General features: G+C 42.1%; 1 protein-coding gene across 1 annotated transcript in view; it reads right to left on the bottom strand.

Annotated features, from left to right (window-relative positions):
- ANO2 (anoctamin 2) overlaps window positions 1-16,305 on the bottom strand; it is a 205,092-nt gene extending 188,787 nt beyond the window's left edge. Inside the window, exons 1-3 of the mRNA XM_086465725.1 lie at window positions 16,257-16,305; window positions 7,908-8,092; window positions 4,583-4,984 (exon numbers count right to left, since the gene is read on the bottom strand). Of these exons, the coding sequence (XP_086321851.1) occupies window positions 4,583-4,984; window positions 7,908-8,092; window positions 16,257-16,305 (636 nt within the window). The remainder of the gene's footprint in view (window positions 1-4,582; window positions 4,985-7,907; window positions 8,093-16,256) is intronic.
- Between the last annotated feature and the right edge of the window lie 3,450 nt (window positions 16,306-19,755).

The raw sequence follows: 19,755 nt of genomic DNA on the forward strand, positions 1-19,755 counted from the left end.
GGAAGGGAGAATTGAGAAAAGTAAATGAGACCCATGGGTTAAGTGAAAACAGATTTAATAAAATAGCACCAATACCAACAAAGGTATACAGAGTTATACTCCGCTGAATGAACACACAGCAGTCACAATTGACAGGAGACCAGTCCTCAGGAGCAGGAAAAAGCCCAGCAAGAATCCCACAGTAGCTCCCCTTCCTCAGCAAACCTTCCCCCTTTATAATGAGCATGACATTATGATATGTGCTACACCTGTAGCTACCTCAGGTTAGCTGCTCTGGATCACTCAAAACAGCTAAAGCCTGCCTACCGCAACTGGCCTATGATTCTATCCCAACCAAACCAGGACACTATGCAAAACAGTAGTTCTGTGGAGGGAAAGAGTTTCCTCTTCTGTCCTATTCTTTCCACCAATTATCACTTCCATACAACCTTGTTATACTAATTCAATTGTTTTCATGGGCACGGGCTACACTGGACCACCCAGATGTTTTGATTTGAAGATGAGATAACCATCCAAAGAGCTCCTTAAACTTGAACTGCCACCTCTGTTCTCTGACACTCAGAACATCAAGATTGAAAGTTGATGGTGGCAGTATTTGTTATAATACATGAATACATGCTATGGATCAGGTATGACTTTACCAGCAAACATGGTAAGAAGGTTGTCAACTCTCATTACAACCACCAATCATTATGGGTTCTCAATGTAATATTAGAGAGGAAAAAGTTGTAACATTGAGCTTCATGCTCATTGCTTTCATTGTGTGCTTTGTCTTGGACATGTGAAATAATATCTCAGTTTAAAAACAGGAAAACAAAAAAACCCAAGAAGGTTATATTAAGAGAGAATAAAGTTTCTCTGGAAGACAGCAATAACAAATTATAGAAAGTTATAAGGAAGTTGAAAATTAGTCAAGAATTCCTTAATTCTCAAATAATAACTGGGTGGATATGGAGACAGATCACAATCTTGCCTATTCTCCACATATTCAAAAAAGTATAGTACTCCCCCTTCCACATACAAATTATATATCTTCATTTATTTTCTTGTCTCTATTCTTTTACACAGTAAGTTGACAATACAAATGAGAAAGGCATTTGTCCCTAGTTATTCAGCATATAACAACCATATTAACATCATATATCAACAAACATATAACATCACAAAAATTACCACTTTTTCAAAAAGATAGTTGTAGAAATAAAGATTTTTAAATTGTCATAATGCTATACTATGTTCCTAGAGATGAACTTCCTGACGTCTAAATAGTTTTAGCCTACAAAAGCAGTTTCTAGAGGAATTCCAATATCTTCTTAGTAGACTGAGTAGCCTGATGCAAAAGATGCTGTGCTTAGTTCATTTAAGTTAATCAAGCTTACAGTCTTTACAAAGTAGGGTTAACCAGGATCATAGATTAAGCAACTTCCTAGCCACAAGAAGACAGATGCCCTTAGAATTCATTAAATGCTGAATCAGCATTATTACTCAGTGAGTATATCCTTCACAACCCCCACAATATCAGCAAAAAGAGGACAAAGAGGAGGGGGGGAGTGGCGCGAGTGTTTGGGGTATTTTGTTCAAGGAATGAGATTAACAAGAAACAGAACTACACAGACCCTATCAAAGACAATTTTTTCCCTGTGTAGCTACTGCAGGCCACCTAGAAAGAACAGTGCAGAGATGTTCACTGAAGTCCACAGACATAGCAGATACCCTTTTGCCCTTTTCCTTTCTATTGCTACTGCTTCAAATAAAAACTGATGCTCTTTCAGGAAAGAGATTGTGTTCAGGATATCCTATTGTTCTTAAATTAATATTTTTCCTTGCAAGACTGTATGCAGGTGACATAAGGTAGAGAAACCAAGGCCTGCTCTAACCCAAGGGTCCAAAAGTGGAATCCCTCGTTCAGAAGGTGCAGCACAGAGGACTGTTTTGGGTTACCTTTTCAGCCAGCCCTCTGAGCAGGAGATCAAATTCATCTTAGGACCTGGTCCAGAACATATGGCAAGAGGGAGATATGTTTTAGAGAATATGTCTTAACTTCCAATAATACTATATGAAAAAGATCCACTTGTTATACTTGCACTGAAACAAAACAAAACAAAACAAAAAAAAAACCAAACATACATGTTTAGCATAAACCACTAGAAATGTAGTAGTTGAAAGTCCACTGTGTTATACACCAAAAATATAGGATGCCATGATTAAGACTGTTCTGAGTTTAATGAACCTGTAGACACATATTTTTCCCAGGACTAAAATCAGAAGTAGTTTTCATATCAGCTCAACATACAATTTTAATCAACGTACAAGGCCAGCTGTATCCTTCACATGTGCCTGATCAGCATGTTCAATGAAATTCACAGCAAGATAACAGACAGCAGCTTCAGCCTGTTCTAACAGGAGTCAACTAACAGGAGAAAAAACAAACAGTAAAGTGAGAAAAAGAAAAGGAAGTAAAAGCCACATGTCTTGGGCAGGGAAGAAAAGGACAATGAGTAGTCCCTTCTAGTTTCTCAGGAGTTTCTGGAGGGAAAAGCACTTTCCCTTTTTGATTAGACAGCTAGTGTGTTGCAGGGGGGTAGGAGTGACTACATACATACATACATATATATATGCAGATAGAGAAATGATGGCATTGCATTTTTCTAATTTTATATTCTTTCCCACAAAAAAACTTGGTCACCAAATAATTTCCTCAGAACTTGCCGGTTCATTTGCAGAAAGCCTTTTCCTCTTCAGAAGGAAAACTATGACAAAAAGTCTTTTCTTGATCAGCTTTCTATGACATCATTTATTACTTTGTATATTATTTAAAAGCTCATGTCATCACTTGGAAGGGGTCCGAAATGGAATTTGAGTCCATCTGGACTTTGGGTAAGTAATGACTTGAATAATCAAATCCAAATCTCTTCCTAGACTTTTCAGGTTCTGATGAAATTCAGAACTGAAAGAAGCCTCCAAAAACAGCTGTTCTCATGGGTGTTATGCAATTTGGTTATAAAAATCATAGCAGTAAGATAGTCATATGTTAGCAGTATTGAACCTTAACCCCAATGCTTAGCATAAAAGAATCAGGATCTGAGATCACTTTTTTCTGTTCAGTGCAAGAATGGCTCAGCCAGACTGTGTAGTGAAATAGCCACCTGCAACTCAGCAAAAGCAGCAAGGAAAATGTTACAGTCAAAAGACTTTTCTGTTTCTTTCTATTCCTGCCAGCAATTTAATGTGCGTACACTATGCCAGGTCAGCTAGACTCAAATTTTCAGATGCAAACCATGATTTGGTCCACGGTTTGGAAGTGCTGACTGGTTGCACTGAAAGCAATATGAACTGTAAGTTCTCAACACCTCTGAAAAGAAGCCCTGAGTTTCTTAAATTTGGTGTCAAAAACAATAGAGCACCTAAAACTAGAACCCAGTGGGGACTTCCCTTCAATGGATATAAGTAGTCTTGGCTTTCAAAGAGGTCCAAAGGGGTAGCACAGCACTCAGTTCATCAACGTGAGATTTGGAAGACCCGTACTCAACTGACTGACTAGCTGTAGCCAACTAACCTAACCACAGCTCCCACCTGATACGACAATAGCACTATCCAACATCATGCACATGTGGTGAGAATAAATATATTAAAGGATGGGAGGTTGTCCTGTTACAGCATAGGCACTATTCATTCTGTGAGTGGAATGAAGAAATGACACAAAACTTACATGTGACTGGGAAGAAAGCTAAGAGTCACACTGAAAATCACCGAGTTATTCCGAGGAAGTGACAAATGTCTTAACAGAGCTTTGTACTCCAGCAAATTACTTAAGACAGCCTTTCTTCATTTTAACAACATTAAAATGTAAGAAGTTCTATTTTTTTTGTAAGAAAAGCGTGTTCACCACATATAAGAACATTTAGATAAAATGTGTTTTCTACATAAGATTGAAATTGCTACTCAGCAGTGCATTAAACAACAATAACATCCACACATTTCCCAGGCAGTAAGAAACAAGCCACACTGAAACACACCCACCCCATTCTTCTTGGCTTTACAATTATTTTAGGCACGTATGAAAGAGCTTGTACAGCAGATCCCTAATTGGAGGTTGTCGTGGCAGCAGCTTTTGACCCAGGGATGTTCAGTACTGGACTACTGTTCAGCAGTATCAAACTGTCTTCAGGATTAGCTGCTCAAGCTGGCCATGAAACATACCTCTGGGACATCCTACACTTGCTGTGGCTGTAGGAGTGACAGTGGGGGAGTCAGCGAGGCTGTGTTAGAAGGAAAGCAGCACATGTTCTTATTTTTAAGAGACAGCATGGGTTGATTTGCTTCTCAGTGAACACTAATGCAGGGCAGGAATGAAGGCAGGCCAGGCTGGGCCCTAGCGCATGGCCACAGCCAGGCTCCTGGCCTCCCCACCAGCAGGGAGAGCGGGCAGCCATGCTCTGGGCATGCAGTCACCACCGGGCTGTCCCGCCAGCATGGCGCAGCCATGGTTACGTCCTGCACATAGACATCTCTGACACCGAAGTGGCCATTACCTGTTGGGGCACGCGGTGCCGCATGTGAGGAACAAGTCTCCCCATCTTACCTCAGGGTCTTTCTCTATCTCCAGGCCCGCTTCCACCAGGTTGCGTTCATACTCTTCCCGCTGCAGCTGCTTCTCCTCCTCCAGGGCATCCAGCGGGCCAAGCTCCATCACCTCCGTCCCCAGCAGCCCCGGCTGCTCCTGCAGGGCATTCTGGCCACTGTCCTGCCGCTGCGGCTCAGCACGGCCCTTCCCGGTCCCTCCGTTCGAAACCAGGGCCAAGGATGCAGATCCGCGCGTTGGCTCCAGTGAGCCAGCACCAGGCAGGTGCTGAGTGAGGCGTTTTCGGTAGTGGTAGGCTAACACGTAGTCAACCTTTCTCTTGCTGTCGCTGAAATGCCGGCCACTCGGGGACACCTTGTCCATGGTCCCTCCCTGCATCCCATCCAGGTAATTGTTTATAATCTGGGAGAGAAACACATGAGTCTCACAGACAAGAAAGCCAGAAAGCCCAAGAAGGTGTCAGGCCCAGGGTCTGTCTCCCCACAAGCACATAAAGCTGCACAGAGTCAAAACTGGAGGTCAGCCAGGGGTAGCTATGACCTGCAAACCTGCACTCTGCAGACCAGATTAAGTCACACTAAACTCCTCTGACCATAAACAATCGAGAATGTCTAAAGATAGCAGCCTTAGCCCAACGCATGGGACACCTACCTGACGGGCAGGTATGGAGGCATACACCAACATTGTCTCTCTGTTCTGCATGTACACAGACTGTACAGGAGAAGACACCCACATTTTGAAATGGGATGAAGAAGTGACAATAAGGATGACATTGCAGATTGGGATATGAGAAAGGATATGCTGTGGAGAAAAGCTGGACAGGGGAGGGGAGCAAAAAAACTACGGGAAGAAAGGGAAGAAACTGATCTGAGCTAGAACAGGAGAAATACCCTCAATGTAATACAAGGGCAAGAATGGTAGGGCTGGACAGAAATGCTTTGAAAAATACCAGGGATTAGAGAAGATATGCCCCATGGATGGCTAATAATGCTAGCTGACCTGTATTTTAATGTGTTATGAAAAGACTGTGTGACTGACCAGTAACGCTGCAAAAGAAAATCAATGACTAAAGTCATTCGAATCACCTACGTTGCACTCAGTCACCGGCTTGGACCAACCCTGCCTCCTCATCTCCACTCTCTGAACCCTTCTGGGGTGAAGCTGCTCTAGTACTAACCTCTGTCATTGCACCCCAGTCTGGACAGCAGTGCTGTGGCACCCATGTTGAACTTGGATACCAAATGCAAGGCATTCACTTTCTCATCTCATTCACTAAGATAGCCCATAGATTTTCCAAAACAGTTACTGACCACCATTTCCAGCTCAATGCTGTAGCTTAAAACCCTTTACAGAGTCTTTACAGTGACTTTCATTCAAGTGACACCAGTCCTCCAGTGACTGGGGAACAAGATACAAGCAAACAAATAGGGTCAACCTGATCCAAAGCAATCAGCTAATAACCTAACTCCAGACATTTATGGCTCCTATAAGTGGCTATACAAGCAAGATCTTGACAGGTACCTGTTACAGATTTCTTTGTCTCCCTACCCCCACTTCCATTACATGCACTGGTAGCCCTGAATGCAAAGTTGACCAAGCATTCTGTATGGCAATTTTCTCGTTTGTAAACACAACATGAATTTCTGAAGGTATTATATAAATATGCATATTATTATATACACAAACATCTCCCAAATTCCTGTTTTTGATTGCTTTGCTTTGCTTACTTTCCCACAAAGTAGCTTTTAGTCACCATATCACTAAATAAATCTTAGTTTTGTATGCATATTACATCCTTCAGTCTTTTACAAATTTATCACCAAATAATCTGTTCTGCACACTACACTTATCACACACTTTATGTGTAAAGTGTATGTATAGTCCCTTTAGGCATATCTAAACCTACACTCAGCACTATATTCTGGCAGAATATAAAACTGCTTGGGATACAGCATTTTATTGCAATTCCCCATTTCCTAGTTAGATACATTTTCATGTAGTACTCACAGGCAGTCCATGCAAACCTCCTGGATCCATCTCTGCACAGTGAAGAAAAACCCGCTGCAGATTTCTAGTCTCTCTTCCAGAGAGTTTCACACTGTACAGCGCAGAAGTAATGATGTCACCACCACCAGGTCACTGGCACAACACAATGCATTAGCTGACTCTAGAGAAGATGAGCTCTAAGCATCCTCTTCTCTCTTACTGGCGAGTGTGGGCAGAAATCAGAAGCACAAATAAAATGCAGGAGAGGGAACAAGGAGGTTGGGGAACATGAAAAGTCACTAAGAGGTCTTTCTGTTTATTACTGTGCATAGCCAGCTGCCACATCCCAGCCACCTGAGAGAGCACCATAGCAACATTTGATGTTGCTGGAGTTACACAGAATAATAGGATGAGGAGATACAATGATGTGTCTCTTTCCCTTCCTCTCTGTTGACTTTTCCTCACTCTTGGCAGCAAAGTGCCACCCCCATTATTATGGGTGTCTATTTCATAGAAAACAAATCATAATTCCCACAGATTTCAGTAAGAATATTTTGTGGCCCAAAATTTGCACTGTTTTCCTTACCATGGGACCTTCTGGCACAAGATGACCTTATTAGGGAGGAACACAAGTAAGCTGCAATTTTTAAAATGTCACTGAAGGAACTATCAAGATCTTTCTCTCCTCCCCTCTCACAGCCATTGTAAAAGTCAGAATCAATTACTTAAATTACAAACTTCAGTCCCACATTCATTGCTTCTTATCATTTCCAAGACAAGTAGCCAGCACACCAAGCAGTAAGAAAAAGGGAAGGTAGGATTGCTATTTCATGATGATTTTATTCTAGTCCTCTAAAAGCCAATATATTCACTACAAAAATATCCCAAGAGGTGTCTCCTCTTACAACAGTTCTGCTCTGAAAACAGCCACTGTACACTTTCACCTTCCAATCCAGCACACACTAACACCTGGGCATGTGCTGGCCCAGTGTTTGCACAGGGACAGACAATTTAATCATAAACACGCAGATCTTTTCCTACACTAGGGGTAAAGTAACCCCCCTATTCCTGCTCCAAAGCATTTTGGCTAAATTAAATAATTAATAAAAGCTTGATGAGACTACTACAGTAGCAATTAGTCCTTGCTGTACACTGAGAAAGCCTACTGAGCTACCTAAGACTGTAGTATCCATTTCCTTGCATAGTCAGTTTTCCCAGTAGAGCGTGGATTTGACTAACACACAGGACGACTGCACCATGTTCTGCTCACTCTGCTTCAAGCCTCTTCCTCATCTCAAAGGCATTAAAGGTAAGCCAGTGATCATAAAATCCTACTTACAGAACTGCTGAAGGACTCCCTGCAGCTCGGTGCTTCAAAAGCTCCATTGGTCTCGTTGCTGTGCAAGGAAGTCCGGTTTTGAGGAACTGTGAGGTATTTGCTGTTGTATACTGAAAAAGAGTACCTTGCTGATCTTGCTGTCTCCTGTCCATTCAGAGCTGGCTGTGAGGAGGCTAGAAGAAAGTCTGAGAATAAGAGATAAGTATTGTTATATAAAGAAGGTTTTGTGCAGGTAACTTCCTAAATGAATGAGAAATACTGCAGTTAATAGACACCACTCAACTTCAGATGACATGCTGATTCAGTCAATGGAGAGGGGTGCATACAACTGCAGAAGAACAACAGGTACTTACTTGTGTGAACTCGTGGGGAAGAGGGAACAATGATACAATACTGCTCTTAGCTCAGCACTACCCTGGTTGGTCAACACTAGTTGGTTGGCATGACTAGCTGGGTGGATGAGGGGAAAGCAGTGGATGTTGTCTTCCTCGACTTTAGCAAAGCTTTTGACACTGTCTCCCACCACATCCTCATAGGGAAGCTTAGGAAGTGTGGGATAGATGAGTGGACAGTGAGGTGGATCGACAACTGGCTGAAGGACAGAGCTCAGAGTTGTGATCAGTGGTGCTGAGTCTAGTTGGAGACCTGTGACTAGCAGTGTTCCCCAGGGGTGAGTCCTAGGTCAAGTCCTATGCAACATATTCAGCAACAAACTGAATGAAGGGACAGAGTGCACCCTCAGCAAGTTTGCTGATGATACTAAACTGGGAGGAGTGGCTGACACGCCAGAAGGCTGTGCTGCCATTCAGTGAGACCTGGACAGGCTGGAGAGCTGGGCTGAGAGGAACATAATGAGGTTCAATAAGGGCAAGTGTAAGGTCCTGCACTTGGGGAGGAATAACCCCACGCACCAGTTCAGGCTGGGGGTCGACCTACTAGAGAGCAGTGCTGCAGAGAAGGACCTGGGAGTCCTGGTAGACAACAAGTTGACCACGAGCCAGCAATGTGCCCTTGTGGCCAAGAAGGCAAATGGTATCCTGGGGTGCATAAAGAAGAGTGTGGCCAGCAGGTCGAGGGAGGTCATCCTCCCCCTCTGCTCTGTCCTGGTGAGGCCATGTCTAGAGTACTGTGTTCAGTTCTGGGCCCCCCAGTTCAAGAGAGACAGGGAACTACTGGAGACAGTCCAGAAGAGGGCTACTAAGTTGATGAGGGGACTGGAGCATCTCTCTTACAAGGAAACGCTGAAAGACCTGGGGCTTTTTAGCCTGGAGAAGAGAAGACTGAGAGGGGACCATATCAATGCTTACAAATATCTAAAGAGTGGGTGTCAAGAGAATGGGGCCAGGCTCTTTTCAGTGGTGCCCAGTGACAGGACAAGGGGCAACAGGCACAAACTGGAACACAGGAAGTTCCACCTCAACATGAGGAAAAACTTCTTTACATTAAGGGTGACAGCACTGGAACAGGCTGCTTAAGGAGGTCGTGGAGTCTCCTTCCCTGGAGATATTCAAAACCCACCTGGATACAGTCCTGTGTAACCTGCTATAGGTGAACCTGCTTTAGCAAGGGGGTTGGACTAGATGATCTCCAGAAGTCCCTTCCAACCCCTAACATTCTGTGATTCTATAACACCATTTGTACTCCTGTACTTCAGCCACGAGGTTAGGAGCTGGAAAGTTTGTTCTTTGTAGCTAGGTAAGCACCACCCAGGACAAAGGCAAGCTGTGTGTCTTCAGTGACTGTACCGTGGTTCTCTGGGTACAGCATTCATGCCAGACAGAAGCCAAATCACTGCAAATGAATTGAGTTACGTTTGCTTATGACTTACAGCTAGGACTGAAATTGACACAGCTGTACTGTGAGGTGAACAAATCTAGCAGCATCAGGTATAAATACAAAATTCTTGCTATTGGTCATTCTCCAATAAGAACTCTTAACTTGTGGACATGTAGTGGTGTGAAATTCTCATAAAGTACATCTAAGTTTATATGTTTTGGCTTGAGGGACTAATGTCTTGAACCTTCTAGTTTTAGATGTGTTCTCCATCTCTTGGATTGACAATTAAAATGGTCACAATGCAGCATAATGAGTAGTCTGGAGGGGGTGGGGAGTTACATGTCACTCCCTGTTCACCACCACTGGTAAGCTGTTTCTCTGTTGTAGAGCAGGGTACAGCAACAACAGAATATGAGAAGAATGTTTGGTCACGGGTAGGAAATGCAGAAATTCAACCCCATATAGGCAGTAGCACAGGGAAAAAATGATGATTAAAAAGTAACGGGTAAAGAAACTGTTCTACATACAAATGTTGCATACTCTTTCCCCCTCTAGTGGTGCCATAACTGAAATGAGTTTGATTGGTCTTTACCCATAGTTTCTTTGAGAAGTTTATTGGAGTGAAAAACTATGGCTTGTTCCTTCAAGCAATAATGTTTTCTGCTAGGGAGAAGAAATAGGTATAGCAGACGCATCTGCCCACATAGTTAGCTCCACTTACTACTGAAAAGACAAACTGCCATGCCTTTCCAGACAGTACTTTTGTCTTCCCCAGGAAGAAGAAATAACCAGAACATTCATCATATATCCAGGGAGACACTACATCCATAGTATCTCTTCGTGCCTTCTTACTAAGCAATCCTAGTAATGCTGCAGTTCTCTTCTCCCACCTTCATCTTCTGTCTAAGGAAACAAGAAGCTTCAACAGCATAGGATAATTACTTTCTAGTCTGGGAGGAACTGTCCTGTCAGATTTGCTGTACTGTGTTATGAGAAAGTGATTTCACCTTTCTCTGCCATAAGAAAGCACTGGAAAATTTGAGCAGCTTCCTCCACAACTTCCTCATGGTGATCGAGTCAGGGGAACAGAGAAGGCAAGAATATCTGGATCACTTGCTCAGTGTTCATGTGACTGAAAAGTGTTTCTCTCTCATTGCTGAAACAGCCAACTTGTGGCAGAAATACCTTGCATTGCATCTCAAAAGACAAAGGAGGTGGCTGTATGCAGGAAACCCATAGAGTTGTGGAGGGATCATCATCTTCAAATAACTCAAGGAAAATCTAAAAGGATCCATTCTTATAGATGATGGTGGCAAAACTTTGTCTCTCTCTTTTTCTTTTCTTTTTTTTTGGGGGGGGGAGGGGGGGAGGTATTGCTAAAATCTGGAAGTCATATTCCCCCTTATTTAATCAAATCCCCTCTTTTTTTTTTTTCAAGAGTCTCAGGCAGACATTGTGTCCTACTGCTAATCTTCTATGCCCTCTACACAGGCTGAATCTACTTAACCACAATTATGTGCCAAGAGAGGAGCCAGTGAAATGCTAAAGAATGAAATGCACAGAACTTACCCCTAAATGTTATGATTATTCTTATGTTGCCTGTCATAAAAGCAGGACCTGCAGCACTCGAACAGTACAGTAGATTGACTCACCAATCTTCCTTTTCTGATCTCTCAAGGAGACTCACGCTTTATTTACTTTAATGAAGCACATAATGATGCCACAAGGGAAACTCCCAGGAAAATAATTAATAACTGAAGGTTTCATTCCCAAAGGCTACACACAGTGTTTCTCCAATATTTTCAAACTAAGCCTGGGATATCTCACAAGACCTTTGCACAGTCAATTAAAGACCTTTTTTTCTTCCCAGTCCTTTTAACTTAGCCTAGGAAGAGAAATCTGCAGTTCATTTATAATAAAATGATTTAATTTCCATTATGCTCCCCAACCTTCAGAAACTGTGTCATGAACCTGAGGTTAACACTGGTAAGCATGTGAGGCAGTCAGGGACTTCCAGTCAGAGTAAGTTTTTTGATGAAAACACAATTTCCATTTCTGAATTTGGAAGACTCCTGCTCTCTCAAAAGCTTTTCTTCTTCCCAAATCAAACTGACTGAACCAAAACGTTTTGTTCTGAATGAGTTCCATATTTGACAGTGCTTGCCTCTGGTACTGCAGCGCCGCAGAGGCTTCTACTTCTGCCTGACCTCATTCTACCCTGTAAGTCTTTATAACATCTGGCCTTACATGTTCTCATTCTGTAAATATTCTAGAGGAATTAGTATCAATAGAAACAAGCTGTGTGTATGTATATGCATATATATATAAATTTTTATACATGCACATATGCATAGCTTTGGTATATATATATAAAAATCCGCAGAGAACAGCCACAGAGCGAATCTTGAGTTCAACCTGGAAAGCGAATGTTCAAGAACTACACACATTCTAGAAAAACAGCCTAGGAGCCAACCCTCCAGTCAAACTTCTTTAAGTTGTAAATGTCTTCCAAGGACAAGGTACCTCCAGCACAAAGATTAGTGACCAGCTTTAGTTCCAGCATCAGTTCACAGCCAGTAACCATCTACTTGCTCGCTCAGTCTCTCTGCACTCCTTTGCTTCAGCTTTTTGTAAACGTAAGGGTTGGCTGCATGTGCACCAACTGACCTCACTAATTGAGTTTCCAATTCCTTGTCTAAAGTGCGATGATGACAAAGCTGCACATTCTGCCAAAAGTGGAAGGACCAAGAGGGTGTATTAAAGGACCATACTGCTTGGGAAATATGCATTAAGGGAGTCTACCTAATGAGGAGCTCTGTATTAAATCCTGAGTAACAGCCAATTATCCAATCTGAGTGGTCCAGATGGTCAGATTATCATAGGCACAACTACTTGCAGAATACATTGTAAATGGTTTGGCCACCCAGGGCACAGACTGGCCTGCTTACATTCACCTTCCTCTCTTTCCGGTTAAGGATCAGAAATGAGCTGCATTTCTGATAGACACTAAAGTCAGAAGTATACCTGTACTCGCACAGACTCTTCTGCAAGGCTGTTCAAAATATCTGCAATTTAGGAGCATTATTTGGCAAACTTGTTATTTCTTCCACCCTTCGAGTAGGTATGAAAAAGAACTACTTGAATTTACTGTTTCTATGTAGCTTGACTTAAACGTATCTTCTTTAAAGGAGATATACATAAGTGAAAAGATGTACCATGGTTATACAAGTGTTCTCTAGGCCCCCACTAAGCTAATTACTTCTCATTTCTGAACATGCATATCTAGAGCTGCTGATTTCAATACAGCCAGTCATGCCTGTAAATATGCAAGCATTTTCATCACACTGCAGGTTTTTTTTTTTAAGCTGCCACCCCTTGTCTCTTGAAAATACTGATTATTATTTAGTATTCAATTTAAAAGTTTCATAAACAAGGGAATACATGTTAATTAAATAAACCTTGGTCAAGGTTAAAGGAAACAAGCCACCAGAAGAAAAGTCTCAGAATAAATTCTTACATAGGAAATCCATTCTTTATTCAATTTTACTTGAAGGAAAAGTTCCACTCGGTTTCATTAAAGATAATTTAGACCAGTGCAGTGTTCTCAAACTCTTTATTTGAATAAAAGACGGATAGAATTTGACCATTAAATTTCAGATATTTCTTTCTTCAGGATGGTTTAAGAACTAGATAGGTGTTTAGTCCCCTACTACTTAACTGCTTCTACTAAAATCAGTCCCATAACTAAACTCAGCATTAGCCAGTTCTTGCTATGAAGAGTATTTCGTCTCTGATCATAGTCTGGAGGCTGGGAAGGAAACTGGAAACAGTGTTATGTACCGCCAGATGTAAAGAGACACAACTGAGATACTGATTCCTACTCAAGAGATTCTCCTTGCTGTGTCCTGGAGGCTCAGGATGTGGCATTTCAAACTGAATGTTGGAACGGGGTCCAGACAGGCAGACGGACCCAGGCTGTCAAAGGCTTTAGCCAAGACTTCTCACGGGTGGTTTTGCCCTTCGCATCTTCAGGCTGAGGTACTGTATGAGCACTCAAACTGCAGGCTGCAAATTTGAATCTCATGTCTCTTGGTGGAAACTCAGTTGTGGGGGAACAGGTAGGAATTGGCAAACGTGAAAAAATTATGTTTTCTGCTTCTAGCTCCACTTCCTCCTCCCTTTGGTTGCATCCCCAGTTTCATTCCTCAGGAGGTCTGCTCTCCCCAGATATATGGCTAGGGCAATATGATGAAGATGGGAAACAGTCAGGGAATTGTGTGGGGCTATGATCGTAACTCTTGTTAGTTCCTCGAAGCCACACCTATACTTCCATTTCCCGGAAGTTTCCTCTAAGTTCCTTCTCTTCATGGTAGGCTTCACACCCTCCAATCTGAACTTTGCTTTCATTTGTACCATGCTGTATTAGAAAGCATTAAAGACAATCCAAAAAGCCTTGTCTGTCTTTAATTCCTATGATCCTTAAAAGGCACTAATGGTAGTCTTGAAGACACAGTGGAGGAAATCACACTTGCTGTAGCTGTGATGAGTTTGGTGGAGCTGTGCACAAGAAGTAATTCTGGCACGAGTTCAGCTTCTTCCCATATCACCATGCACTTTGATGCTATGATGATTCAGGAAGTTGTTAACATGTGGTAAACAGAGCAACTTGTCCATAACCCTCCGGCCCTTTGTGTGAATGCATATTCATCGATTCTTTAAAGTAAGAGTTACTGACACAAAGGATAATAACAAGCCTCTTACAGTCATTTTAGGGAAAAGGAGGCATATGTCCATCACAGGGGAAGGTGACCCTGGAGCAAAGCATGATAGGGCTTCTGCTGACAAGGGGCCCAGTGGCAGAGCAGCATGTCCAGCTCAGGATCAGGGCTGGAGACAGTGATCAGGGTTGGACACAGCTCAGTGATCCCCCCAGCAAGGCAGCAGTGACAAGGCAGGTCCAAGTTCAAGCTAGGAAGCACAGCCTCTTGGTCTGGGCCAGATTTGGTTAGGGCCAAACTAGCAAAGGTCCAAGGCCAGGTGTAGATGTAGCTCAGCTTCAGTCAGGCACAGGCAGGTGCAAGCAGTACAGCCTCAGCTTAAAAACAGTTCTACAGGGAAAGAAGGGCAGGTCCTCACTTCTAGCTTTGTGCACAACAGCTCTGGTCAGTGAAAGAGCTGGCCTTGGACTCAGCCAGCTGAACTCTTTAACATGACCAACTAAACACCTAGATGGGGCAATGCACTCTGGACCCTGACAGCCTGTCCCTGACTGTTGCCAGAAACAACAGCATTGCAGCACCTCAAACAGACAGGGGCAGGCAAGAGGGAGAACGGCACCTTGCTGGCTTTGACTGGCCTGAATAGCTATGGTCACAGACACAAGTGTAAACACCTGTGGTTGTGCTCCTTTTGTAGCCCCATATACAGAGGAGCCCTTACCTCTGGCATTAGGAGCAGGAAGAAAGTACCTGAGTTAACAGAGACAGTCTCTCACCTCTGGCACACTCCATGAGCCAGAGCATCTCTTAAAGGGTGGAAGACTATGAACCGGAATGGCGAAGAATGAAGGACAGAGAGTAGACCTGTGGAGATAGATGTGGGAACCACACAGTATAAAACAAAAACCTGAGCCGCCTTATGAATTGTTGCACTAACTGAAGAATTAATAGAGCTGTATCTATATAATACAACTGTGTGTATAACTCCATAGATTCCCCTCTTTTTTTTCCTTCCTTTTAAACCCTAATCTAAATGTAAAGATTATGAAATGTACCTGATTTTTCTGACATGAAGTATATATCAGGACTAACTCCAACAGTGAAGGATCGGGGATACAAAAAGGACACTGGAATAACTCAACAAAGATCATCAGTAGACATTAAATCTAGTGGCTCTTTGCACACTGTGGTCTACTATGCAAGTAATTTTAGGAAGGGAACTGGATGGGAGAGCACAGAAATAGCAGGATTCATTGAGCTGCATGACAGTTCAGAGTTCAAAGCAGAGCTACAGCCCTAGAAGCAACGAGATAATGTGGAAACAACCACAGAGCTTTTGGCTGTAGCAGTAAAGAAAGAGAGACACAGTATAAGCGCTGAACATTATTTTAAATTTGTACACTGGGAACTCAAACACAGAAGGTTTTATGCACTGAGCAATTTTGTTCCTTGTATATGGGAACTGAAAACTCACTGCCGCACATTGGCTTCTGAAAAAAGGATGTTGCTCGCTCCCCCCAGTTACATTGCAATAAGGCAAATGCAGATGGAAACAGCAGAAGTCCAGCACAAGGCATTTGCCTAGTGATCGTCTTTTCCACATGGATCACAACACTGACCAACAGCTGCACTCCTGAGGCTTCAGAAGAAATTAACTATGCGTGTTTTAACTCTGAATTGTCTGTATGTAACCAGGGCCACAGATTTTTCTTTTTTTTATGTCTTTTTGTTTGAAAATGTCCTGAAAGAAGACACAGAAGTCCTTTCAAAGTATTCCTTTCTCCGTTCCCAACCCCGTTTCCACCTATTCAACCTCATAGGCAGCAATTAACAATGAAGCAGAGAATAAACTTACCGGGCGTTTGTCTTTCCATGTTGCCTGGAGGTTTGGCTGGAAGTTGCATCTGTGCTAATAGGATGTTGCTATGCTGATTGTGTGCACAATCGGCTTCTGCACTGGCTTAAGTACTGCACAGCACTAGCAGCTATTTCCATCCTGGCTTCATCCTGCTTTAAGCAAACCACAAACTGAAGCTAATTAGCAAGACCTCTTCGGATGATTACCATCATGGAGGAAAGAGAGGGAAAAAAGACAAAACTCCATGACCTGCAAGGCCATGACAGTTCTCTGCTGGAACTTCAGCATCTTGCCTTTATGCTCTATAATGCCTCAACAAGCAATGTAACAACAAGCATATTTTGTCCTAACTCCCCAGAAGGCAAAGAAGAGGGAGTGGAGGAGTGGAAGAAAAAAAGCTAATGCAAAACCAGGGCTCTACAATAGAGACAGCTCTGTCCAAAAAAACTTTTATTCAAGGATTAGATTATCTTGGAGGTGGTTACTGTGGGGAAGAGTATCTTTATAGCTGCAAAGCTTTACAGTGCTTCCAGGTAGGAGGTAAGTGCATAAACCTTTTTATAAGCTCTATCTCAACTACTCAAGTTACCTTACTGCCTGGATGCAGCACTGTCATTCCTGCATGAAATATTCAGGGGATTATCTTGTAATCAACTGTCTAATCAGAACAAGTGATGGATCCTGCTTAGCCTTCAATCTTACAATTAAACAATGTATTGAGAAGAAAAGTTGATGATGACTAATACCATCTGAGAAAGGACTTTTATTTGGCAATGATAATTGGAGGGAGATGTAATTTTTTTTAATTCAAATCTTTTTCTTCTTTTAGCCTATTTATGACACCTCAACAATTTCTCTAGTGTGAGAGGGGAAATGGATTTAGTCAATGACTGAATAAAAAGTACAATGTTTCTACTGGCTTGTGAATTAGGATTGTGCCCTGTATCATGACTGGCAAGAATAGCAGTTGTCTATATTACAAAGAGATGTACTGATGCACTGTGTCTAAGCTATCAAAGATACTGAATTTACACAGGGTGGCTGTTCTGCCCCAAAACTTGGGCTGTAAATCTTTCCCAGCAAGTCTAAGAAATAAACATGCTGCTTTAAGCTGTGGACAAATTGAAACTAGTTACTTGTCCTTTTAATGAAACAGCTATAGGCAGACCAAAGAGAATGAGATTAAATTAGATGACTGTGTTCATCTGTTGACTTTGGCTCAACTGAAGTGCCACACAAGGACTTTTATGTGTAACCTATGCTAGTTATATGCCAAATTTTACTTAAAAGGGAGAGGGGTCAGGACCCCTGACTCCATCTTGAACAGCCTTATACAGGTCAGTCAAACTTTTCTGCACTATGATTTACCCTTGACGAAAGAGGAAAAGTAATGATTAGGGTCTGTCTTTGTGCATACAGGGAAGACAAGTACATTAAATGCTACAGAATATTTTTAACAATTGCTTTGGTATTCACATAGAATAATGTCTTCAGATAGGAAAAGCTAGATCACCCCACTCTTTCCAGTCCCTCCTTTGGAATAGCATTTCCTGATTTCTAAGTAATGTACCAACATGTATCAAATACTTTTTCTTCTTACCCTGTCAGTTTCTTATGTTAATTTCAGAACTTAATTTAGAAACTGCCTTCAGTTACAATACAGGGAACAACCTGGATGCCATAGCTTCTGGACTGACTAATCTGAAACCTATTATATCACAGAAATAATCAAAAAAAATATTAAAAAAAGGGTGTTCTTAGTTGCTCTCTAGCAGAGGGGACATTTCTTCATATAGGCTTTTGTTTGAACACTAGCCCATGCATACAAGTTTTGAGGTGATGTGCCTGTAATTTTTTTTTTTTATTGCATAAACATCCCATCCATTTCAACAAATTAATTTCTCTTTGCTTGATTGTGCACAGTTGCACAGATCTCAATGTAGTTCATGTTTACTTGGTGCAGGGCAATGGTGCAGTCACACAGAGCTCCTGGTAGCTTTTTGCTCACAATGTGGAATCAGAGAATACTCCAAGGAAAGTAATGGTTGAACTGCTTTTTGCCGTGATGTTTTATAACCAATTAATCTGCTCCCTGGATGGAGTGCAAAACTACTGCTTTGTATACAGTTGTCTCTGGGAGAGGGGAATGAAAACTTGCTGAAAATGATGCTATTTTATGTGCACACTGTATGCTGCACCAACTAAATGCTAAAACAGAAAGGCATACCCACTAATTTTGGAATAGTATAGGAATGTAGAGCCAGGTCCTTCCTTCCAGGATCCCTGTGGACACAAAGCTCTACCTGCACAGGTTCATCTTACTACCTCCTATAAGCCATAAGGATGGGTTCGTTACAGGTAACACAGCTAGCTTAGGTAATAAATAATATACACAGGAGGCAATATGATAGGAAGCAATATCCAGCTGGTTAAAATGGAACTGTGTCTGTACTCTATTTTTAAGGACACTTTCCAATGGAGAAAATCATATCTTGGCATCACTGTGTTTCCTGAGGTACCTGGGTATGTTGTTAGTTGATAATGCAAAGCTGCAACAAATAATAGCAATATACCAGATTGTGTTTCACCTCCTGTAGAGGAGTGGTGCTTGCAAGTCTGTAAAAGTTAGCAGAGAGATTAGATGCTTTCAATAATTAAGAAGTTATATAAGACTCCTCCCCAAATCCATTTAACATTCCTGTAAATCTATCCTGTAGCACGCCCAACGATCCAAGCCAGTCTTCTGAAGTGGTGGGCTGCATTCCGAATCTTTGGCAGAAAGGCAAAGACTGAGATAGCTCAAAACAATCGAGACTCAAAGCAGTATGCAAAAACATTGAAAAACAATGTTCCTCAAAGCCTAGATTCTGCTGGTGAATGTCTATGGAGCAGTCTGATGTACAGCGCTGTCTGATGTGCTGGCAGACTACTATTCTTAGAGTATACAGCTCTCTACTAAGCAGTTACTTGATTATAGGCTTGATTACATTCTTCACTTCTGCCAGGTAAGAATGCTTCTGAAAATAGCAGAGTTGCACTAAATGAAACTGGGCTGCGTGAAAGGCAATCAAAACCTGCGTGGAGGAAGTCCAAGCCAATTGCCTTTACTGGCACCACTAAGCCTTAGATAAAAGACAGCTCTTTTGGGGTAGGCTATGTGAAAAAGTTTGATTCTCATGACAGCAGGTCAAGGCCAAAAATTTATGTACCTTCTCATTCTCTTGAGGGAGACATTATAATATTCCCTTTCTCTTGCTCTTTCCCACTTGTCTGTTACAGGATTTTCAAGGAAGCAGCTCCTTCTAGCCTTGAGCACAACACGGCCTTGTCTTTGCTTGGAATACATAGGTACTAGCCAGGCACAAACAATAACATATAGACCATACAGAGATCCACAGAACTGTATTCTCTAAGAAAAGCCAGTAAGTTCTCATGGCATGTATTGCACACACACTTTAGTCCATACACTGGCATGGATGCCTGAAAGCAAAATTGC

This window comes from Leptosomus discolor, chromosome 1 (assembly GCF_034619465.1).
Source record: "Leptosomus discolor isolate bLepDis1 chromosome 1, bLepDis1.hap2, whole genome shotgun sequence".
In the NCBI taxonomy this organism is placed as follows: domain Eukaryota; kingdom Metazoa; phylum Chordata; class Aves; order Leptosomiformes; family Leptosomidae; genus Leptosomus; species Leptosomus discolor.